Source organism: Delphinus delphis, chromosome 7 (genome assembly GCF_949987515.2).
Source record: "Delphinus delphis chromosome 7, mDelDel1.2, whole genome shotgun sequence".
Taxonomy (NCBI): Eukaryota; Metazoa; Chordata; class Mammalia; order Artiodactyla; family Delphinidae; genus Delphinus; species Delphinus delphis.
Window position 1 is genome coordinate 13,705,442 of NC_082689.1, and position 19,800 is coordinate 13,725,241.

Genomic DNA, 19,800 nt, shown 5'->3' on the forward strand with positions numbered 1-19,800 from the left:
TGCTAAATTAAGAAAAAAATGAGCGGAGACCTCCACGGGTCTTAATACAGATTGAGGTAAAACAGTGATTTCGAACTTCTTGGAGAAAGAGGGTACTTCCTCAACACCCTCCTCCTCCAGTTCCCCCCAAAATGTCTAATTAGAGGTTTGCATCATATTTGAAAATGAGATTTAAATGAATATATTTTGGGCAATGAAATCCATAATATTCCAGGAAATAAAGAATTCCTAGGGGCTCTACCATATCAAAGCCATGAACTTTTGACTTTAAAATCATGCATTTTCTTTTCTCCTGCTTTCAAACCATCACTGCTTCTAAGCAGAGCATAATCTGGTTGTTTTGTTTCTTATATTGCAGGTCAATATAATGTCAAAGTGATCTTTCTCAGCTTACTGCATAAACAATGAACAAGACTGAAAATATTAGCAAGCCATAGCATTGTCTTAAAAGCAAAGCGCACTTAGATATTAATTCGGAATGTCTCTGAGTAGTGCTTTAGGTGGGATAAACCCAGACACCATCCAGGCAGGCTTATAACACTAGTATATTTCAGCAGCCATATTTCAGACTGTTATTTTCACGGAGAATCAGTCCATTCTTCTATTTTCACAGTGGTAATGACCCTCAGCCCTCTCGTTTCCTTTTTTTTCTCCCCTCACGTAAGGCACAGTTTCACATGCTTCTTGTTCTCCTCAGAATCTTTTAAGGCTGCAAACAAACGTGTCAAATCCAGCATGGTCATTCTAGATCACTTCCCACTTAAGTCTTTTGGAAAATAATATATATTGTCCTCTAATCACCAAAGGCAGCTTAAAAACTAATGTCTGAATTAATAAAGACAGCTGCGCTCTCCCTGGAAAGGAAAATGTCACTGGGCAGCCACTTACCATAAACAAATGAATCCAACCCAGATTTCCCCCACTGCACAGGAGCATCAGGACTGTGGAGACAGTCTACGAAAAGAAGCTAAATTTACTCATTTGGGGGTTCCCTGGAAAAGAATCTGACCTATCTGAAGTGATAGTGTATATGGGGGAGATAGAAATGTGAGAATCTGCAGGAGAGGAGGAGAGAGAAAAGGAAATGCTATCTTGCAAATCAGCGATAAACAGAAAATAAATGACTCTTGACCTCAGGGAAACATTAGCAAGAATAATGGCAGAACTCCTCATCAGGAAGGGAATGTGGGAGCTGAGGGATTGTAAGGGAAAGGCAAGGGCTTCCTGGGAATGGCCACAGGCTAACTGAGCAGCATGGATGTAGCTCACAGGACATACGTTCAGCAAACCTAGATTTGAGTTTACAACGCTTCAGGCGATCTTTCTAATGAAAAAGTGATGAATTGCCATTAAGAGTCTGGTCATGAAAAGCAGATTGCCTACCTGATGGTTTCTCCAACCAACATCTAAGATACTGGTTGCTAAACAGGTGGAAACGAAACGATCATGCTCTTTTCCAATGAGATTTTAATGCAGATGTTTACTCTTTTCTTCTTTTGGTCTTGATTGTTCCAGGCTGTGGTAAGTTCTCTCTCTCTCCACTTGCATGCTCTAATAAGCCTCACACTTCCCTCCCTATGTTTTTACTGAACCTTAACTTTTTTGTGCAAATGAACGTTTGAGATAGGTGAGATAATCCTGTTTCCATTCATTTTGGAGTCATCCTGCATTTCTGGGACTAAATTGTGTTTATTCCATTTATCTGAATTACAAAAATGTATCCTTTATTTTTCATATATAATATCTTTCTGCACAAAGGTCGATGTAGTCTGAAAACCTACACACACACACACACACACACACACACACACTCACACACACACACACACACACAGATAAATATGGGCACACATATTTGAAATATATGGATAGCAGGCTCAGTATTGGAATTTGCCTGCTCAGTTCAGGCCACCAGAGTTGCAGCTGATTAAGAAGAGCATGGTGGGCAAAATCTCAAAAGTTATAATGGTGGCCATTGGTGGGCACCTTCCCAGGGTCCTGAAAGGACCCTGCCCTTTTCCAAATGAGTATCGTGGAGAAACAGGGCTCTCTCTGTTTGGTGGTGAGCTCTGAGCATTCTCGAAAATGATGGTATTAGTTCCCAACATAAATGATGAACAGTGAATTAAACCTTTACCCTGTGAATCACGTTAAGTCTCCTGAGATGCAAAAAGAAGCCGTGTAAGAATTTTAGAGGATGAGCTGAGGGGCAATAACATGCCAAGACCTAGAGCTCTGTGACACAGAATTTTCTCTGTGTTATTCTGAACCATATGAAATTGCCCATAATCAACCTTTCATTTTACTTACAAAGATGGCAACTTCATGTGGTTCCATGTAATTATTGCTGAGTAAGCTGGAAAAGCAAATTCCTTCAATATCCACACATTGTCCACAGTCAGCTCTGCTTCTCTGACCAATACATACTTTTTTGTAATTCTTTAAAATCCCTTTCCCCCATCCATACTATATCAGTATTTTCTACCTTCATTTGTAAATTTGGGGTCACGTGTCCTTAACTCACCTACTAAAAGAATACTTGGAAACCCCTCTATTAAATAGAATGGGGGAGGTGGTGGGCAATGGGGAAGGATGGGGGAGAGCTACTTTCAAATGTCCTAACTTTGTTCTTTTTGCAGATTCCTCAATAAAGTGTGCTGACTGTGCACCTGACTTTTTGTTTTTAATGCTGCCAGTATTCTCAATTGTCTTTTATTTAAAAGTCCAACCTGACCTTAAAAGGCAAAGTGCCTTGTTAAATCTGCAGACCTGAGGACATGCCTAAGCATGGTACTCTGTAAACTCAAACCCCAGCTGCCTTTGAACAAGGAGAACTAATGGAGGTCATTCTGATAAACAGTCATTTAGAGCCTGTCATCATTGTTCAAATGATATTCAACTACCTGTCCCAAGACACCAAACGGAGAGGGTGAACTGCTGTATTCAGTGGGAGCAGACGGCGCACATCACTTTATATTTGATGATAAAGAAATAGCAAATAGATTTGCACATCCCCCCAAATGTGTGCAGAATGAAGGTTTCTGAGAAAATCTTGACTATTTCATTAGCATAACCTCCATGGTCAGAAATGATTTTTTTTTATGATGGTACCTTATGTCCTTGTAAAATTCACCTATTAATCCAAATTGATGTCTCACAATCATATTCCGAAGATTGTGGGAATATAACATGCAGTCGGCTCTTTGCCTCCACAAAGGCCTTTGTGTAAATATTTTAGTGTCCCCCGTGGGCTAGTACTTTCACTTTATAGTACTGACTAGAGTAGTTAATATTATGTCTGCAATGAGCCAGACCCTGGAAAACAAGTTGAAAACTGTGCTTTTGTGGCGAGAACTTTAATAAAAACGCAAGTCTTGCATAGCGTGGATTTTCTAATGCAACACCTGGCATCACTGACTATGGAAATTTTACACAGAGCAGCCTATATAAAACACCCCTTCAAGTGTCCCTGAAGTATTCATTTCCAGAGTAATGAACCGCCAGTAGTGATCAAACATCAACTGTAATCAATGAAATCCTTAGGCTCTGGTATTTAGCATGAAAGCAAGCAAGTGAATGCTCATTGAATAACTTAAAACATCAGATGGCCCTGGAATGAATTGAGTGAAAAGCCTGGGGGAATTTTATTCTGTTCATCAAAGGATGTAAATTCCATGATTCTCAATCATGCTTACATGGGTAGAGATGCACCTCAGAATCTTGATAGAAAAGGGATTGGGGGTGGAGGAAAGGTGCCTGTGTACTGTGTACAGCCATCATCTCCATGTTGGGGTGTGATACACCCTTCTGGCTCCCCTCCTAGATGAAAGTCACTGAGATAGATAGATATATATATATATATATATATATATATATATATATATATATATATATATATACACTAATAATTGGGTTCATATTTGGGTTCATGTTTGTATGAAACCATTTCTCTGCATCTGTGAAGTTTTTCTTTTCCTAACATTTAGCTTATTGTGATTTTCTGACCCATCTTTTATACACTAGATTCCTCTTTGCATGCATTCCTTTGTGAACCTTGAATCAGTGGAATATAATAGCAGGGGCACTTATATTTGACATCCCAATAATGATCCAGAGCTATTTCAAGATTCTGAAGTACCTGCAAAAACATCTAAGAAGGAGTCAATAATTTTCGTTTTCGGTTTATTGAAGTACATTTTTATCATCATCTGTTGCCTAAAAGTTTCATAATCCATGCATGTTACCTACTGACTCAAAGTCCTTGTTTAACTAGGATACGGGCTGTTTCGTAACCATGGCAGATCAGGGCGTTTGTTGCCTGGTAAAATGACATTTTAAAAAATAGAACTATGGAAAATGCGGAAGTCATATTTCCTGTTGCCTTGAAATGCAGTCTTCTCATCACTTTGGGGCAAAAGCAAAAGAGAGACTGCCCCTAGGTTTTCATCACCTTGTGTCCCTATTTATAACTCAATTATTTCACGGACAGAGCATTAAACTTCCTTAAGATAGTGTCCTGTGCCTCACTGGGCTTTGCTTTGACTTCCCTGGGTAAGAGATAAGCTCGCATCCCGGCCATTTTCAGAGACTCCATTTCTCTGGCTCCAAAAGCTCTTACACAGTCCCTGTAAGGGATTAAGTGCTATATTCTGCTACACCCGCTCCTTTCTATTCATTTTATAAAATAGTCTCAATAGGTTTATAGCTCCATGTGCTGTAAATAAATTGATTAATTCTAATCACGATTCTTTCTGATCAATCACTTACCAAAATATCAAAATAATCATCAATAGTCCTTTTACAATAAGGAAAAGTGTAGTGCCCAAGTAAGAGAACCCAAAGGTAGGTATTTTTAAGCACTCAAAACTCAGTTTAGCTGTTTCCCTGCATATTAGCCAGAACTCAGATTGCTTTGCTGACAGTTTTTTCCTTTATCATTGTCATCACTACCATTCTCCTCATTATAGCTAACACTCACCAATGGCCTTTTGTGTCCCGGACACTGTCCTTAGGGTCTCCTAAGTCTAAGTCTGTACTATTTCCCATCCTCCAGACCAAGGAGTAAGGATGAAAGGAGTCACAGGTCATGATCAAGGCCACAAGGGTCATAGTAACGACAATAAAATACTGCTCTCACCACTCCTTTTCTGCTAACTCTGGATTCAGAAATTTGTTAGGGGAAAATTTTCACAGTGAAAGTATCTTTGTGCTAGTTTTCACACCATGATGAGAAAATCTTTTCCTGGAACTTGGAGACATTTTTCTCGTTGAAATGGAAGTTGTAAATGTTGCTTCAGCTATTGCCCTGTGGGGATTCTGGTTGATGGCCTCAGAAGTCTTAGTTCTCTTTTGTGCCAGTCTGTCAATTTGAGCCACTAACCTCTGACCTTGAATCAGACAAAACTCCATAAAGACAGCAACAGAAAAAACCTAGCAGGCTGGAAGTCATGTGGGGATAGGGCCAGACCTCACTACCCCTACGAAGTCTAGAAGAATGATAAGGAGAGACTTTTCATGCCTTTAGCATCACACATCACTGTTTTAGCAGTCTGGAGTCAAGGTACTCATAATCAACTGTGTTGGTCTTGAACATTTCTCAAAGAAATTTGTTCCATAAAAACATCTGTATTAAAAGCAATGGAATCTTTTCCAGTTATATTTGGTACAAATATATCCTTTTAAGATGTAGCCCTCTGAGAGCTATCTTATTCATCTGTTTATTCACTCAACTAATGTACAGTGATGTCTCTCTAGAGACCAGGCACTATGTTAAATACTGGACATGCAGTGCTGAACAAGATACTTTCCTGCCTTAAAAAAGCCCAAAGTCAATTAGGGAAACACAAGGAAACAAGCAATTACCTGCTGAACAAGAACTGTGCTGGTGAATGTGCCTTATTCCTTGCCTTCAGTTATAGCCCAATTATGATACAAAGTATACTGTTCATGATGGGCAGACTTACATGGATGAAAGTGCTTTACAAGTATGAAGAACCATACAGATGTGAGCTGTTATCATTATTCTTAGATTGCCTCACATTAGCCATGAAAAAAAAAAAAACAGCATTGGAACATTTTACCCATGTTTTTTAACACATAATGAGTAGTTTTTAAATAGCCAAAAATAATTTTTAAAAATGTATAGGTAAGATATTTTTATGACCTTCAGTATCTTTACTCAGCCCTCAGAAGTCATTTCCTTAAGGTAAACTCTGCAGTCAGAAGATACCAGAGACACTTGGGTTCTTAAACTGCAAACTTACTCCAATATTCTGAGGTCACATTTATTCCAAAGGAAAAATGCCTCTGTGTCTCTTCAGTGAGAAGGAATTATAAAGATTGCCTCAATTATCCGCAATGGAATCTTCCCTTCCCCCTGTTTCAAACCAGGTAAATAAATTAACAGAGGTTAAAACCTACTTGCTCCTATGATATAAAAATGATAACATGGTTACTTTACTACTTTCAATCATAAGGTCTAGCTTTTCAAGAACGTAAGGGATCTATTAGTAAAGTAAATTGAAGGACAAAATTGCACATAGCCAAGTTGCATCAGACCCCTGATGAAATATTAAAAATAACAGTACTTGCGAGCATAGCACATGTAATTTCTGTTATGGCTTTTCATCTAAGATGATGTGGGAGGCATATCAACCCATTTAGATACCTTTATCTGCCCTATAGCATTAATATTTCCTATCCTGGTTTCCAAGACTTTCTTAAAAATGATACTGCTCTTTGAAAAATACCGTTGAAAAATACCAAAAAGTACTCCAGACTTGGTGTTCTACACCAGGCTACCACATGAGGGCATTCTTCCCCTAAAATATATGCAAGCAGGTATTACCAATGATTTCTTCTAATAGAGAAAAATACGTGTAATTTGCTTCGTGAGGCTCTTTGGCCTGACTAGGCAGTATTTACACTAATGACTGATTCTAACATGATACTTTGTTTCCTTCACTCGATTTTTCTCTGAATTTGAATTTTATAGGGTGCTAATCTATGGCTTGGATGACAACCAAAATACTGGCTATAATATTTAAGTAAATGTTTTTTGTTTTGCTCCTTATTTGCAGTTGGAGTTCTCTAATAAACTTGGCGGTTCGCTGTATGTCTTTCATAGGGTTTTTTTGAAGAAGAAGAAGGTAAAGAGTATATTTATAAAGAGCCTAAGCTGACAGGTCTCTCCGAGATTTCCCAAAGACTGCTCAAGCTCTACGCAGATAAATTCGGAGCGGACAATGTGAAGATAATCCAGGACTCCAATAAGGTAGGGGAACATCAAGATTCATGCAACTGCAAAGAACTAACTACATTTTTTTTTCTCTCTTAACTACATTCATTCATGTTTTAAATTTCTGCCTGAATTTGCAAAGTAAACTACCTAAACTATTTTGAGCGTTTCGGTTGTTTATTGGTCGATGGATTGGTGACTGGGGAGGGGAGTGTCAAAAACCTTGTACATGTTTATTTGAGTCACTTTTAGGTAACCTTAGAAACAACTTACTAAACCCTAAATCACTCCCATAGGTTGTTCGCATTTGAGTAGCAACCAAAGGGTTAAAGTAATTGGGCCCAATGGTGGACTGGGAGGAAAGAGCAAAAAAGTATTTATTTAGTCATGAAGGTCTTCCTGGAGGAGCTTTCGTCCAAGTCACACAGGGAAAGCTTGGGGCTGGGGCCTCCCTGAACAGCTCATTCTTGGTTAGGCGATGCTTCACAGAGAGAGTGATGTTTGAGCTGGGGATTGTAGGGTGAGAAGGTGTTCTCTGGAAGCGTTCTAAAAGCCAGCACATGTAGTGACAGGAGGAATTCAAGGGAGAGGTGTGTTTAGAGAACGGCAGGTCTTTGAAACATAGATTGTATAGAAGAGTGTGGCAGAGGTGGAACTAGAAAAGCTGGTTTGCACCCAACTGTATTGACCTCTACTAGGCCCAGAAAAGGTCTTTTTTTTCCTTTCCCTCTTTTGCAATGCTAGTATTTGGAGGGGTCTGGGCATGAGATTAGATTTGCTGGATCTGGACAGAAATTGTTAAAATGTGTTCATCATTCTTAGCTTGAAAGGTACAAACCTCTTCCCCATAAAGAGGGACAGAGCTAGAACCGCGGTCATGGTCGCCCTTCTACATGGAAAGTAGAAACAATTCCTAGCAGTGAGAGAAGTGCCAATTTTGGTGTCAGGACAACTGTTGTCTTCATCCCGCCATGCTGCCACTCATCAGCTGGCGATGCATCTTGGAGAAGCTGGGTGGTCACTCGGAGTCTCCATGTTTTAATCTGTGAAATGGTTACAGTTACACCCATCTTACAGTGCCATTATCTGCGGCATTACAAATAAATTCATGAGCTTCCTCCAATCTCTGGAATTGGATAAACAGTGGGTGGGTGAACGGATGGAGAAAGTTGGAAGAAGCCTGAAAATTCTTCAAGGAATCATTAGCAAAGAGGCCGAGGCTCATCTCTCCCTCCTTGAAGGAAAGCAAGAGCCATTGCCTGGCTGTGTGGGGGAGACCCCAAGCCTGTCTTCCTTGCTGTTTGTCAAGCCTATTCACCAAAGCTCAGTTAGTTTTAAAAATTACATAGAATGACTTATTGCAGATTAGAGAAGGAATTCGAGAAATCGAAAATAAAAATATTTGCAGTCGTGCGATAGGTCATCAGTTAATCTGCTAAACAGACCAGGAACCTCCTTTCACATGACAAGCCCACAGCCGATGGTCCCAGTCTAGGTACACGACTGAATCGTAGAGGAACAGAGATATATTTCTACTCTCAACAAGCTTGATTCAACACAAAGGTGAAGATATTCAGTACAGAAGAGAAAGAAAATAAAAGGTTAAATAGTACGTCATAGCCAAGTACTTATGTTTCAAAGAGCCCCAGCTACTTGGCAAGCTGGCTTCCTGCTGCCTCTGCCACCATCTGGCTGCTTGACCACAGTCCAGCCAGCTACTCTTTTGGGCTTTCCGTTCACCCAGCTCTCACATGATGTGATGGGCCTTTCTTCTCTGAGAGGGGCAGCTCAGGATGCCAAGCTGGGGGGATACAGGGTTCCCCACCTTTCTTTCAGAAGCACTTCACGGCTCACTGCTCTTTCTCTGCCCATAATGTGTTGAAACAGGTAAACCCCAAGGATTTGGACCCCAAATACGCCTACATCCAGGTGACCTATGTCACGCCGTTCTTTGAGGAAAAGGAAATAGAGGACCGGAAGACAGACTTTGAAATGCACCACAACATCAACCGCTTTGTCTTTGAGACGCCCTTCACGCCGTCAGGCAAGAAGCACGGTGGCGTGGAGGAACAGTGCAAGCGGAGGACGGTCCTGACAAGTAGGTGCTGGCCCCCGAGCACGTGCTCCCACGCAGGGCCCTCGCGTAGGCCGGATTCGCGGAAATCAAGACACTTCGATCTTGCAGACAAGTACCCAAAGTGTGCTGACTTGGAAATGTTTGCCAGGAACATTTCTTTATTTTCTTTCAAGACAGAGACCCTTGACAAGTCAACCAAAACAGAAACTATCACAGGGTCACTTTACCCACCTCTTCCCTTTAGACCGTAGAGTGGTGAAGGTCCTGGTGTCTTGGGAAAGGCACTCTGAGCTTTCCTCTCCTCTCTCCCTGAAACTACCCCCCAGTTACTGCAGAGTTAGCCACTCTCGGAATTGTGTGCTTTGGGGCAAGATTCCCAACCACTGTGGAATTCAGGTTCCTCATCTGTGAAATGAATGCAGAGGGTTTTCCTCCAGCATCCCTTCCAGTACTATCTAGATCTATCCTGTGAGTTGGTCTTCCCTTCATTCCACAAACATTCGATAAGTGCCTGTAGGTGTCGGGCATTGTTCTGACAATTCAAATAAGTAAAACACAATTCTTGCCCTCAAGGTGCTCACCATCTGGTAGGAGAAAGAGCTAAGTAAAGCAAGAATTTCAGGTGAGTCCAGCATGAGAAATGAAATGGGAACCCAGCAGAGGGGGACTTAGGGCAGGCTGAGGGGAAAAATGAGCACGGGCATCTGAATGAAGGAGACCCAAGCCACCTTCAAAGGTGAGCAGTCCTAGATTCTATAGTAAATACGTGGGTAGCAGCCACACCCAAACTATGGGGAAACATTCCCCTTCAGTAAACTTTTCCAGAACTTTCATAATTCAAAAAAAAAAACTAGAACAAAGCTGTTATAGTATATGCTATTCAGTATCTAGTGGAGCATTCTTGACTGTGATTTAGTGTAGTTTTTATCTGAATTACAAGTTGTGGTGGAAGCTATCATCTTTTCAGTGTTTAGAGACTCTATAGGTCTAGTCCAGCCTCGGCAATGAGGACATGTTGGCTAGTGAAGCGTGGGAGAACGTGCCAGGGGAAAGTAGCTGGGCTCCTAAGAGGTATATGAGAGCGTGGAACATAGGAAAAAAAATAACTCACATACACAGAAAACATGCAGGATGGAATGGTCTGTGTGCAAAGAAAAGACACAGGATCGTCCTTTCAAGAGAACCCTTGACTCTTCACTAACCCTCGACCTTGAAATGCTCTTGTATTGCTTTTGTGCAGCGAGTCACTTGTTCCCCTACGTGAAGAAGAGGATCCAGGTCATCAGCCAGTCAAGCACAGAACTGAATCCCATTGAAGTGGCGATTGACGAGATGTCCAAGAAAGTTTCCGAGCTTAATCAGCTTTGCACGATGGAAGAAGTGGACATGATCAGACTGCAGCTCAAACTCCAAGGGAGCGTCAGCGTGAAGGTAAGCATCGCCCGGAGCTGAGATACTCATGGCCAGTGGAACCTGGTACAAAATGCCCCTTGGGGCTTCCCTGGTGGTGCAGTGGTTGGGAGTCCGCCTGCCGATGCAGGGGACACGGGTTCGTGCCCCGGTCCGGGAGGATCCCACATGCCGCGGAGCGGCTGGGCCCGTGAGCCGTGGCCGCTGACCCTGTGCGTCCGGAGCCTGTGCTCCGCGGCGGGAGAGGCCGCGGCAGTGAGAGACCCGCGTACCGCAAAAAAAAAAAAAAAAAAAAATGCCCCTTGAAATTTTTTGACAAAGGGTATAAGAGACATTTTTCTGTTTGTGGTACCATTCAACACCTTCATCTGAGTCTTTAAAATTTTGTTTCCTTGTGAATGCCCATTGATGGTGCCAAAAACTAGAGATAAGCCTTTCTTAGGTTTAGCTGAAATAAAATTTCTTCTTCCTCAACCGTCCTTTCCCATCTGCTCTGCATAAACTGTGTTCTATATTCTAAATTCTAACAAATAATTAGTAAATGAGTAAGCATGGCTCTCTTGTAAGTCTCTGTCATGAAAAGCCTTATAAAACTGTTCAAAAACAAAACTTTTTAAAATGTTTATTCATAAAATGTGCATCAGTATTTATCTGACTGTCAGGGTCTTGAGAGGAAGCAGAGGGCCTGTTCACAGTGGGTGACTGAAGAAAACGTAACAAATGACTCTTTGAAAAATGTACAAGAAGGGGCTTCCCTGGTGGCGCAATGGTTGAGAGTCCGCCTGCCGATGCAGGGAACACGGGTTCGTGCCCTGGTCCGGGAGGATCCCACATGCCGCAGAGCGGCTGGGCCCGTGAGCCATGGCCACTGAACCTGCCCATCTGGAGCCTGTGCTCCGCAACGGGAGAGGCCCACGTACCGCAAAAAAAAAAAAAAGTACAAGCTGTATTTAGGAAAACCAAAGAGGGCAGGCACCGGGGCATAAGACTGAGGGGCTGTCACCCTTCCCAGACCTGAAGACTCAGGGGAGAGAAGAGTTAGTGGAAGCAGGGAGAGAGCAGGGAGAGCCAGCTGATGACAGACAGACAGACAGATAGACATGTTCTGTGCTGGAGGATTGCAAGGAAGAAGCCCTGGACCTAAATAAGCCCTGACAGGACTGAGACTAGGGTGAGGCGAGTGAGGCATTTTCCTTGGGCATAAAATTAAGGGAGCATCAAAACACTCAGTAACCAAGATAAAATTATATTTTAATGCAATATTTTTAAAAATCAAAAATAACTTCAAAAATCCATATTGAACAAAGTATTAAAATTTTAAATAAAGGCAAGTCAGTAACAGTGCCACACAGAGCTATGCGGGAGCCTGAGGCAAAAAGAAAACTCAGTACTGTTGATCCTGATACTAATCTGGCTCTCCTCTTCCCCACCCACCTCTTGTCTGTATCCCATGGCTGACTCAAAATAATAATAATACATGTTTAAAAGCCAGAAAGTAAAAGAACCATTGCTATACTCCAAACGGGACAGCTTCCCTCAGCACATAGCTGAGCAGAGGAAGGTGGAGTTGCATCTGGAGAGACAGAGGAAAGCACTCTGTACTCACTCTACCACACTGGCAATACCTGGTAGGCAAAGCCATCTGAAGATGCCTCAGATACAGCACTGGCTTCCTTCTTCTTTTACCTTGTTCCTTCCAAGCCCCACAGTCACATGCAAAGACTGTTAAGCCCTGAAGAACATAGACGCCTTCACTAATGAGAGCCTACGCATGCCTGTGAGCGTGAAGAGGACTTGGCACTGTGCCTTCATTCAGCAAATCTAAAAAGTCCCTTTTGGACCCCAATCTCAGCCAGACTTTCGAGGGAGATGCAATAAATCAGTGATTCCCAGGGCGCTGCCTAGATCGCGACCACTGTGGAATGTCTCTTATTAATAGCTATGTGTTTGCTTGAAAGTTTGTAGGGAAAAAACTAGCACGGCAAACATTTGATTTCACGGATGTTACATTTATTTAAGTAAATCAAGGTGAGTCTAGTTTTCAAGGTTATTAAGAAAATAACAGTGCTAACAGAATGAGGATGTGGCCAAATGTGACATGGTGCACACGTGACTGAAGTTGAGGAAGGAGGACAATGAAGTGTGGAATTCAGATGCCTCCTTTTAGTAGCTCATTGACCAGTTGAGAGACAGCAGATAAGACCGATAACAAATGAGTAGACTACAAGGCAATGTGAGAGAACTGGGGGGCCACACGATGGGTGCTACTCCTTCCAGCCTTGGAGAAGGCTCCATGGAGGAGGCGGGACCGTCCTCATCCAATTCTCTCCTCCCCGATAGGTTAACGCCGGGCCGATGGCCTATGCACGGGCTTTTCTTGAAGAAACCAATGCAAAGAAATACCCTGACAACCAAGTAAAGCTTTTGAAGGCAATCTTCAGGTAAGCTTTTCTTTGTTGGGCTGTTCTTCCTTGAATCCCTTGAGACAGGGAGTCATGAATGAACGCCCCAGGAAGCCACCTGACCGACCCTCTTCTCGGTGGCAGAGTGTATCAGCAGCCTGACTTTGAGTTGCCACTTTCTCTGGCTGTTAATTTGCTTATTGCTGTCACTAAAGGCAGTTTGCAGATGTGTGTGGGCAGGCCCTGGATGTGAATGAGCGCCTCATCAAGGAGGACCAGCTGGAGTACCAGGAGGAACTGAGATCCCATTATAAGGACATGCTCAGCGAACTCTCAGCAATCATGAGTGAGCAGGTGAGGCTTCCCCTGGGGCAGCCCGAGCGGTCCATGCATAGAAAGTGCCCATTTTATCCCCAATGCCAGAAGGACCGGAAAGAGTCTCTTTGTTTTCCTGCTGCTGAAATCCCTGTACTTTCCTGAACACCATGTTGCTGAGCTGTTCTCTCCCCCATGCACAACATCCCCTGTCTCAAAGGAGAGGGATCAGGTTGGAGAAAAATCTGTAGGAAAAGAAGATGAGATGAGAACCCAGTTGCTGTCCACAGTTTTCAGAGATGTTTATCCAAACAATGTGTGTTGGTTTTCTAGAACAGTTGATGCCTGTTACACACCAAGAACATTGGTGGCATTCCAGCTAGAGTTTGCTGCCACTCCCAACACCCCTGATTCAGGACCTCACAATCCCCAGGCTGGGATGTGGAGTTCCACAGTTCTGCCACTAGGGGTCTCTGCATTCATACTCAGGAAGAACACCAGGACTAGGGTCCTGGGCTTTTAATGGTCAAGGCTACCTCTGGAAAATATGCAGAAGTGGGATAAAAGCCAACCCCCCACCCCACAAGCAAGTCATCCATGATTCCTGACATGTATTCAGTATGTTCTGTAAGACTGTGCACAAAATGTGGACATTCAATAATCACAATACTTTTGGGGATACTGAGAATCGAGCGACCGAAAGCCAAGTTCTGCTTTTTTTGGCCCGCTTCCCAGCGTCCGTCAACCCTCACACTCTACCTGGACATCTCATCACCCATGGTCCCCTCAAGGAGTTAGATGTGTTCTTTCCAGAACAATTGAGGGGGAGAACTTGAGTTAACCTCCCAATACTGCTTCATGCACAGTAGCCATTCACTAAATATTAGTTCCCTTTCCTTTCCTTAAATGGCCTAGCACTATAACAAAACATGAAATGTGTCATAAGCATCTTTTATTCTAATTGTATTTCCCATATGTTTATTTTTCTTCTTTTCCATCTCCTTCTACCCGCATTTTAAATTCTCCATAGCAGTTAGAGAAAGAAATGGTTAATTGACTTACGTTGCAAAGAAAACAATCTCCCTGGATAGGATTGCTAGTGGAAGTATTGGTTTGGAATTTTTCAGGGGTAATGGGAATTAAATACTCAGGAACAACGCCTTAACAGCATGGGAAATCATAAATCGGAGAATGAAACAAAAAGAATAAACAGTGGATCTGAAAGGGGGAATAGGTGGCAAAGAAATGCTTGTTTCCAACTGTAAATTGCATCTGACCTTGAAACTTTGGGCAAAAATGCTTTTCTCTTTTTTTCCTGGCAGCTCTGTCGTGGTCCATGTTTATACAGCTTCTGTTCCTCTGTGTCTAGTATTTCCCTCAGTACTGTAAGCAAAAGCGGTATGTTTTTCTTTCCTTATGTCTACTCTGTCCTTTGTGGCCTTCTGGTCTACCTCTTCATTTTTCCCAGACACCTCCATAGTGACTAGTGTTCTCTAGATGTTTACTTAATTAGAACAACTTTATTTCTATTTCAAGGTAGGTCAGTATGAAAATTAAAAAGCCTACTAAAATGAAAAAGCTAAAGTTAACAACTTAGCTTTTAAAAGGAAAACGTATATTCTGTCAACTTCTGAAATACTTTTGAGCTCATTTGTATCCAAAACAAAGATTCATTATACCTCCAAGTGCTAAAACAACATTACAAAGACAAGGACCAGGTGATTAAGAGGAGAGAAAAATAATTTCTTTTCCAGAAAACCTTCGCTAAGAGAAGCAAAATGTGACTCTGTGCTTTGTAGAAACTGATGCAAAGAAAAGAAACTTATGCATTACACGGGTCCTGTTATTTAGTAAAAGAAATATATCTGTTGGCAGGAAAGACAAACTTTCTCCTGGTCCCGAGCTTCTATGGGGATTTGTCACATAGGTTTTTATGTATGGCACAATGACTACAACATTCACGATCCTAAAAAAAAAAGTTTTCCATGCTTCCCCGGTGGCACAGTGGTTGGGAGTCCGCCTGCCGATGCAGGGGACACGGGTTCGTGCCCCAGTCCGGGAAGATCCCACATGCCGCAGAGCGGCTGGGCCCGTGAGCCATGGCCACTAAGCCTGCACGTCCGGAGCCTGTGCTCCGCAACGGGAGAGGCCACGACAGTGAGAGGCCCGCGTACCACAAAAAAAAAAAAAAAAAGTTTTCCTTAAAAACGATTTACTCTATTATGTGGCCATTCCACATTTCCACCTTAGATTAAAATGAGGACAAAATATTAACTTCTAACTCTGTAGAGGATATTCTAAATTAACTACTTAATTGACGATTATCAATCATAAATTTAAATTAACCGTAGCAAAACTCTAAGTCATCTACAGCAAAATAAGCTATTTTCATGACAACCATTGATAAGTGTTTTGAGTTGGTTGTAATGTCAGAAATAGCTAGCAAAGGATAGGGGTCCTTAAAGTCCAAAGTATTTTTTAAAAACTGGGTATTTATCTCAGTTCAGATTTATAACAAAAAAAATTTGTTTGCTTCTTTTCTCAATTTTTTAATAAAGCATTTGACCATAATGTTTGGGTTTGAACTCTAGCAGAGGGAAGGGTAGTCAAATTTTAGCATAACCCTGTAATGCATGAATGAACCATCATCTTTAATGTATGAATACCTTTACATACCTAGATACTCATCCACATATTCTGGAAACAGGTACATATATAATAACAGTAGAAGAGAGAAATTCTACCATAAAACTTTTAAAACACAGAAACAGAGTTAGAATGGATAGACAAACATAGAAATAGAAAAACAGAAACAGAATTGATTATGCAGTTCACTCCAAGAGTGTCCAGAAAAGTCTTAGCTAAAAGGCTAAGACTGAAGCCACTACTTAGTGAAAGAACCTTCAGTATAAGGAGAGAGATGAAGCCGGATTAAGTGGATGCTAGTGTGTAAAATGGAGATGTGGCGATGGAACAGCCTCAGCTGCTAAAGTGACAGGCAGGCAGTGATTACCTGTACAGGCAGTCAGAATGCCGCACTATTTTATAAACAGCCAAAATCCATAAAAGCCTCCTTTGATGGAGGCCAAAGTAATACATGTAACTATTGGATGAAGCGTAAGATGCTGATTCGGAGTCTGTTTCAACATTTAGAAGGATGACAGCATAGTGAAGTCAACGCTGGTAATGGATATCAAATATAAAATACAGGGAAAGGAACACATCTACTCTGTTAAAGTGCCAAGCAGGCGAGATCCAAAGGCATGTTGCTTTTAGAATTTCTTTTGATACATTGTTGGCCAATTTATTTAAGCAGAACTTGAGACATTGATCAAAAGGAGAACTTATTGGTAGTATAGGATACATGGATGCCAGGTGCTTGGGTGGGGACAGAGCGACCATTCCATCCCATAAGAGTAGTAGAGCTAAAGCATGGTAATGCAGGAAGTTAGTGGGAAAATTGTCATAACCAAGAATTTTAAATATTAATTAAGTCTCTTCTGCACAGAGATTTTAGAGGTGCCTGGGGTTTCTGTGATTGTTACTGTGTTCACATATCATTATTTGAACAGATCTGACAGGAAAGTATGATTTAGGCGTATTAACATTATTTTCAAAAGTAAAATCAGGTCAAGGTATATTTTTTCCTTGTATTATAGTTCCATTAATGCAAACATTTAAATGAGGCTTCAGCTGTTTCCCTTTGGGGGCAGATTTTGCCCATACAGTTTACAAACTTTGCAAATAAAATAAAATTCCAGAATTACTCAAACACATTCATAAGGTTCATTCAGACATTTACAAATATATATCTGGAGCTTCCCTGGTGGCGCAGTGGTTGAGAGTCCGCCTGCCGATGCAGGGGACGCGGGTTCATGCCCCGGTCCGGGATGATCCCATGTGCCGCGGAGCGGCTGGGCCCGTGAGCCATGGCCACTGAGCCTGCGCGTCCGGAGCCTGTGCTCCGCAACGGGAGAGGCCACAACAGTGAGAGGCCCGTGTACTGCAAAAAAAAAAAAATAAATATATATATATATATATATATATATATATATATGAGAGTTGAAGAGTATCAGAAAGCTACTTTAAATCTGGTCAACATGGCTGAGACAGGGGCTGGGAAAAAATTCTTCAGATCTGCTTTGATAAGTGCATTTTTCAACATTTGCAGATTTCCTGTAGGGAATTATAAAAAATCACTGTTCTGGGTTTAATTTTGTGTTTGGAGATATTAACACAGACTTCTCTGTCATCATTTTGTTTTGTCACATATGTTTTGTCCTGTCCCAAGATTACGTACCAGGACGGCCCATCAAAGCGAGGAGTGGAGCAAACTTGCACTCGAGTAATTAACAAGGCGGCTCCCTCTCTGTCTCACCCAGTGCAGAAGTTTGAGGGAGAGTCTGCAACGTCAGACACGCCTCCAAGAGAACTCTGAATTTGCAGCTAATCTCGGGGAAGAGAAAGATACGTTTAATTTATTTGAAGTTTTTATGGTGTTCATATTTTTTGTTTTTACCTCGCTAGCTTGAGAATTTTGCAGTTTCCAGATTTGCACATTTCTTACATCCTTTTTCTTTGAGCAGCGTCGATCAAGCCAAGCTGAATATTTGCTATGAAATTCCAATGAATGTGTAGCTCAAAAGCCGACTGTAAGTTTGCTATCGGCTACATTATGTTCCATACCCAGTCCTCATACACATATTTTAAAGGTCAAAGTGAATGTTTTTTAACATTTGAGCATATTTCAGATGTAAATAGAAGATTGTAAAATATATGGTTTTTACCAAATTTAAAAAACTTTTTAGTTAATACTTATGACAGTGCTAAAACTATATGAATAACATTTCAGATACCATTATATTAAAATATTTGTGTATGTGTACAAAAATGTTGATAAATACTAATCTTTAAAGTTTGTGGAGTTTCTTTATTTGTAATATATGTGCTCTTAAAAGCAATGAGATGTGAAATTATGGAAACCTTTTGTTGTTAATAGAAATAAAAAATACAGTTACTTTGCATTTGGTTTCCTCTTGAAGAGTGGGCAAGTTGCTACTAAAAGTGGATCATGGGACTGGGCCTCTGCTGAATGCAATCCTACTCACAGCATTTTCTGTTTGTTTCGTTTTGGGGGTTTTTGTTTTTGTTTTATTCTTTTTCAAATTCTTTTCCCAATTAGGTTATTAGAGAATATTAAACAGAGTTCCCTGTGGTATACAGTAGGTCTTTGTTGGTTATCCATTTTAAATATAGCAGTGTGTACATGTCAAGCCCAAACTCCCTAACTATCCCTCCTCCCCAACCTTCTCCCTGCAGGTAACCATAGTTCGTTCTCTAAGCCTATTTCTGTTTTATAAATAAGTTCATTTGTATCATGTTTTTTAGATTCCACTATAAGCACTATCATATGATATTTCTCTTTCTCTGACTAACTTCACTCAGTATGATAATATCTAGGTCCATCCATGTTGCTGCGAATGGCATTATTTCATTCTTTTTAACGGCTGAGTAATATTCCATTGTATATATGTAGCACATCTTCTTTATCCATTCTTTTGTCAATGGACATTTAGGTTGCTTCCATGTCTTGGCTGTTGTAAACAGTGCTGCAGAACATTGGGGTGCATGTATCCTTTCAGACCATACTACTCACCACCTATGATGCCTTAGCAAGAAGTCAGGAAAAGGACTTGAACCTCATCTGGACAGTTCCTCCTAAGGGCAACTAGACAGGCCAGGGATTTCAAATCCCAGGAGATAACTTGACTGATTTGGAGAAGATTTAATGAATCAGAATTTGAGGGTTGTGATAATTATTGGACTTTTCACAAACATTCCATCTGTATATTTTATAAATTTGTGGTGGTATTGCACTTTCCTGCCTCTTCTGAAGTTAGACTTGACCATATTTTAGCCATTGAAATGTGAGCCCAAGTGACATGTGTCACTTTCAGGCAGATATTTAAAAGCCAGTAAGTGGTTCTGCCCCAGCCCTTCGCCTGATGCAGACATCGTTGAAGGACAGGAGACGGAGACTCCATCAGCCTGAGTCCCCAAGTGGCCACAGGAGCAGACACACACTCACACCACTCCCCCAACGTTGTTGGACATGGAGTCTTGAGTGAGAAAAACATTTTGTTGTATTGAGCCCTGATATTCAAGGCTTGTTTGTTACTGCAGCGTCCTGAGCTTATCCTGGCCGATCTGTGTTTTCATCAGAGCTGTGACTGATATTCCTCCATGTGTGGGAACCACTGACACATCCCACTCCCTCCCCCGCCAACACCAGCAGCAGTTCAGCTGAGCTGTCTCCATATGCAGAAGGCAAGCTCCAGAATATCATTTTATATTGACCC

The 19,800-nt window shown here is 41.5% G+C and overlaps 1 protein-coding gene across 6 annotated transcripts in view; it reads left to right on the forward strand.

Annotated features, from left to right (window-relative positions):
* The window catches only part of DOCK10 (dedicator of cytokinesis 10), a 277,867-nt gene extending 259,184 nt beyond the window's left edge, over positions 1–18,683 (forward strand). For 5 of the 6 annotated variants that reach the window (XM_060016022.1, XM_060016025.1, XM_060016023.1 and 2 more), the window contains exons 51-56: positions 7,127–7,273; positions 9,125–9,335; positions 10,555–10,745; positions 13,065–13,165; positions 13,342–13,480; positions 17,733–18,683. In XM_060016022.1, the coding sequence (XP_059872005.1) occupies positions 7,127–7,273; positions 9,125–9,335; positions 10,555–10,745; positions 13,065–13,165; positions 13,342–13,480; positions 17,733–17,879 (936 nt within the window). In that variant the 3' untranslated portion in view covers positions 17,880–18,683. Of the gene's footprint in view, positions 1–7,126; positions 7,274–9,124; positions 9,336–10,554; positions 10,746–13,064; positions 13,166–13,341; positions 13,481–14,763; positions 14,840–17,732 lie in introns of all 6 variants that reach the window. The other variant, XM_060016026.1, reaches the window with a different exon arrangement.
* Positions 18,684–19,800: the final 1,117 nt, after the last annotated feature.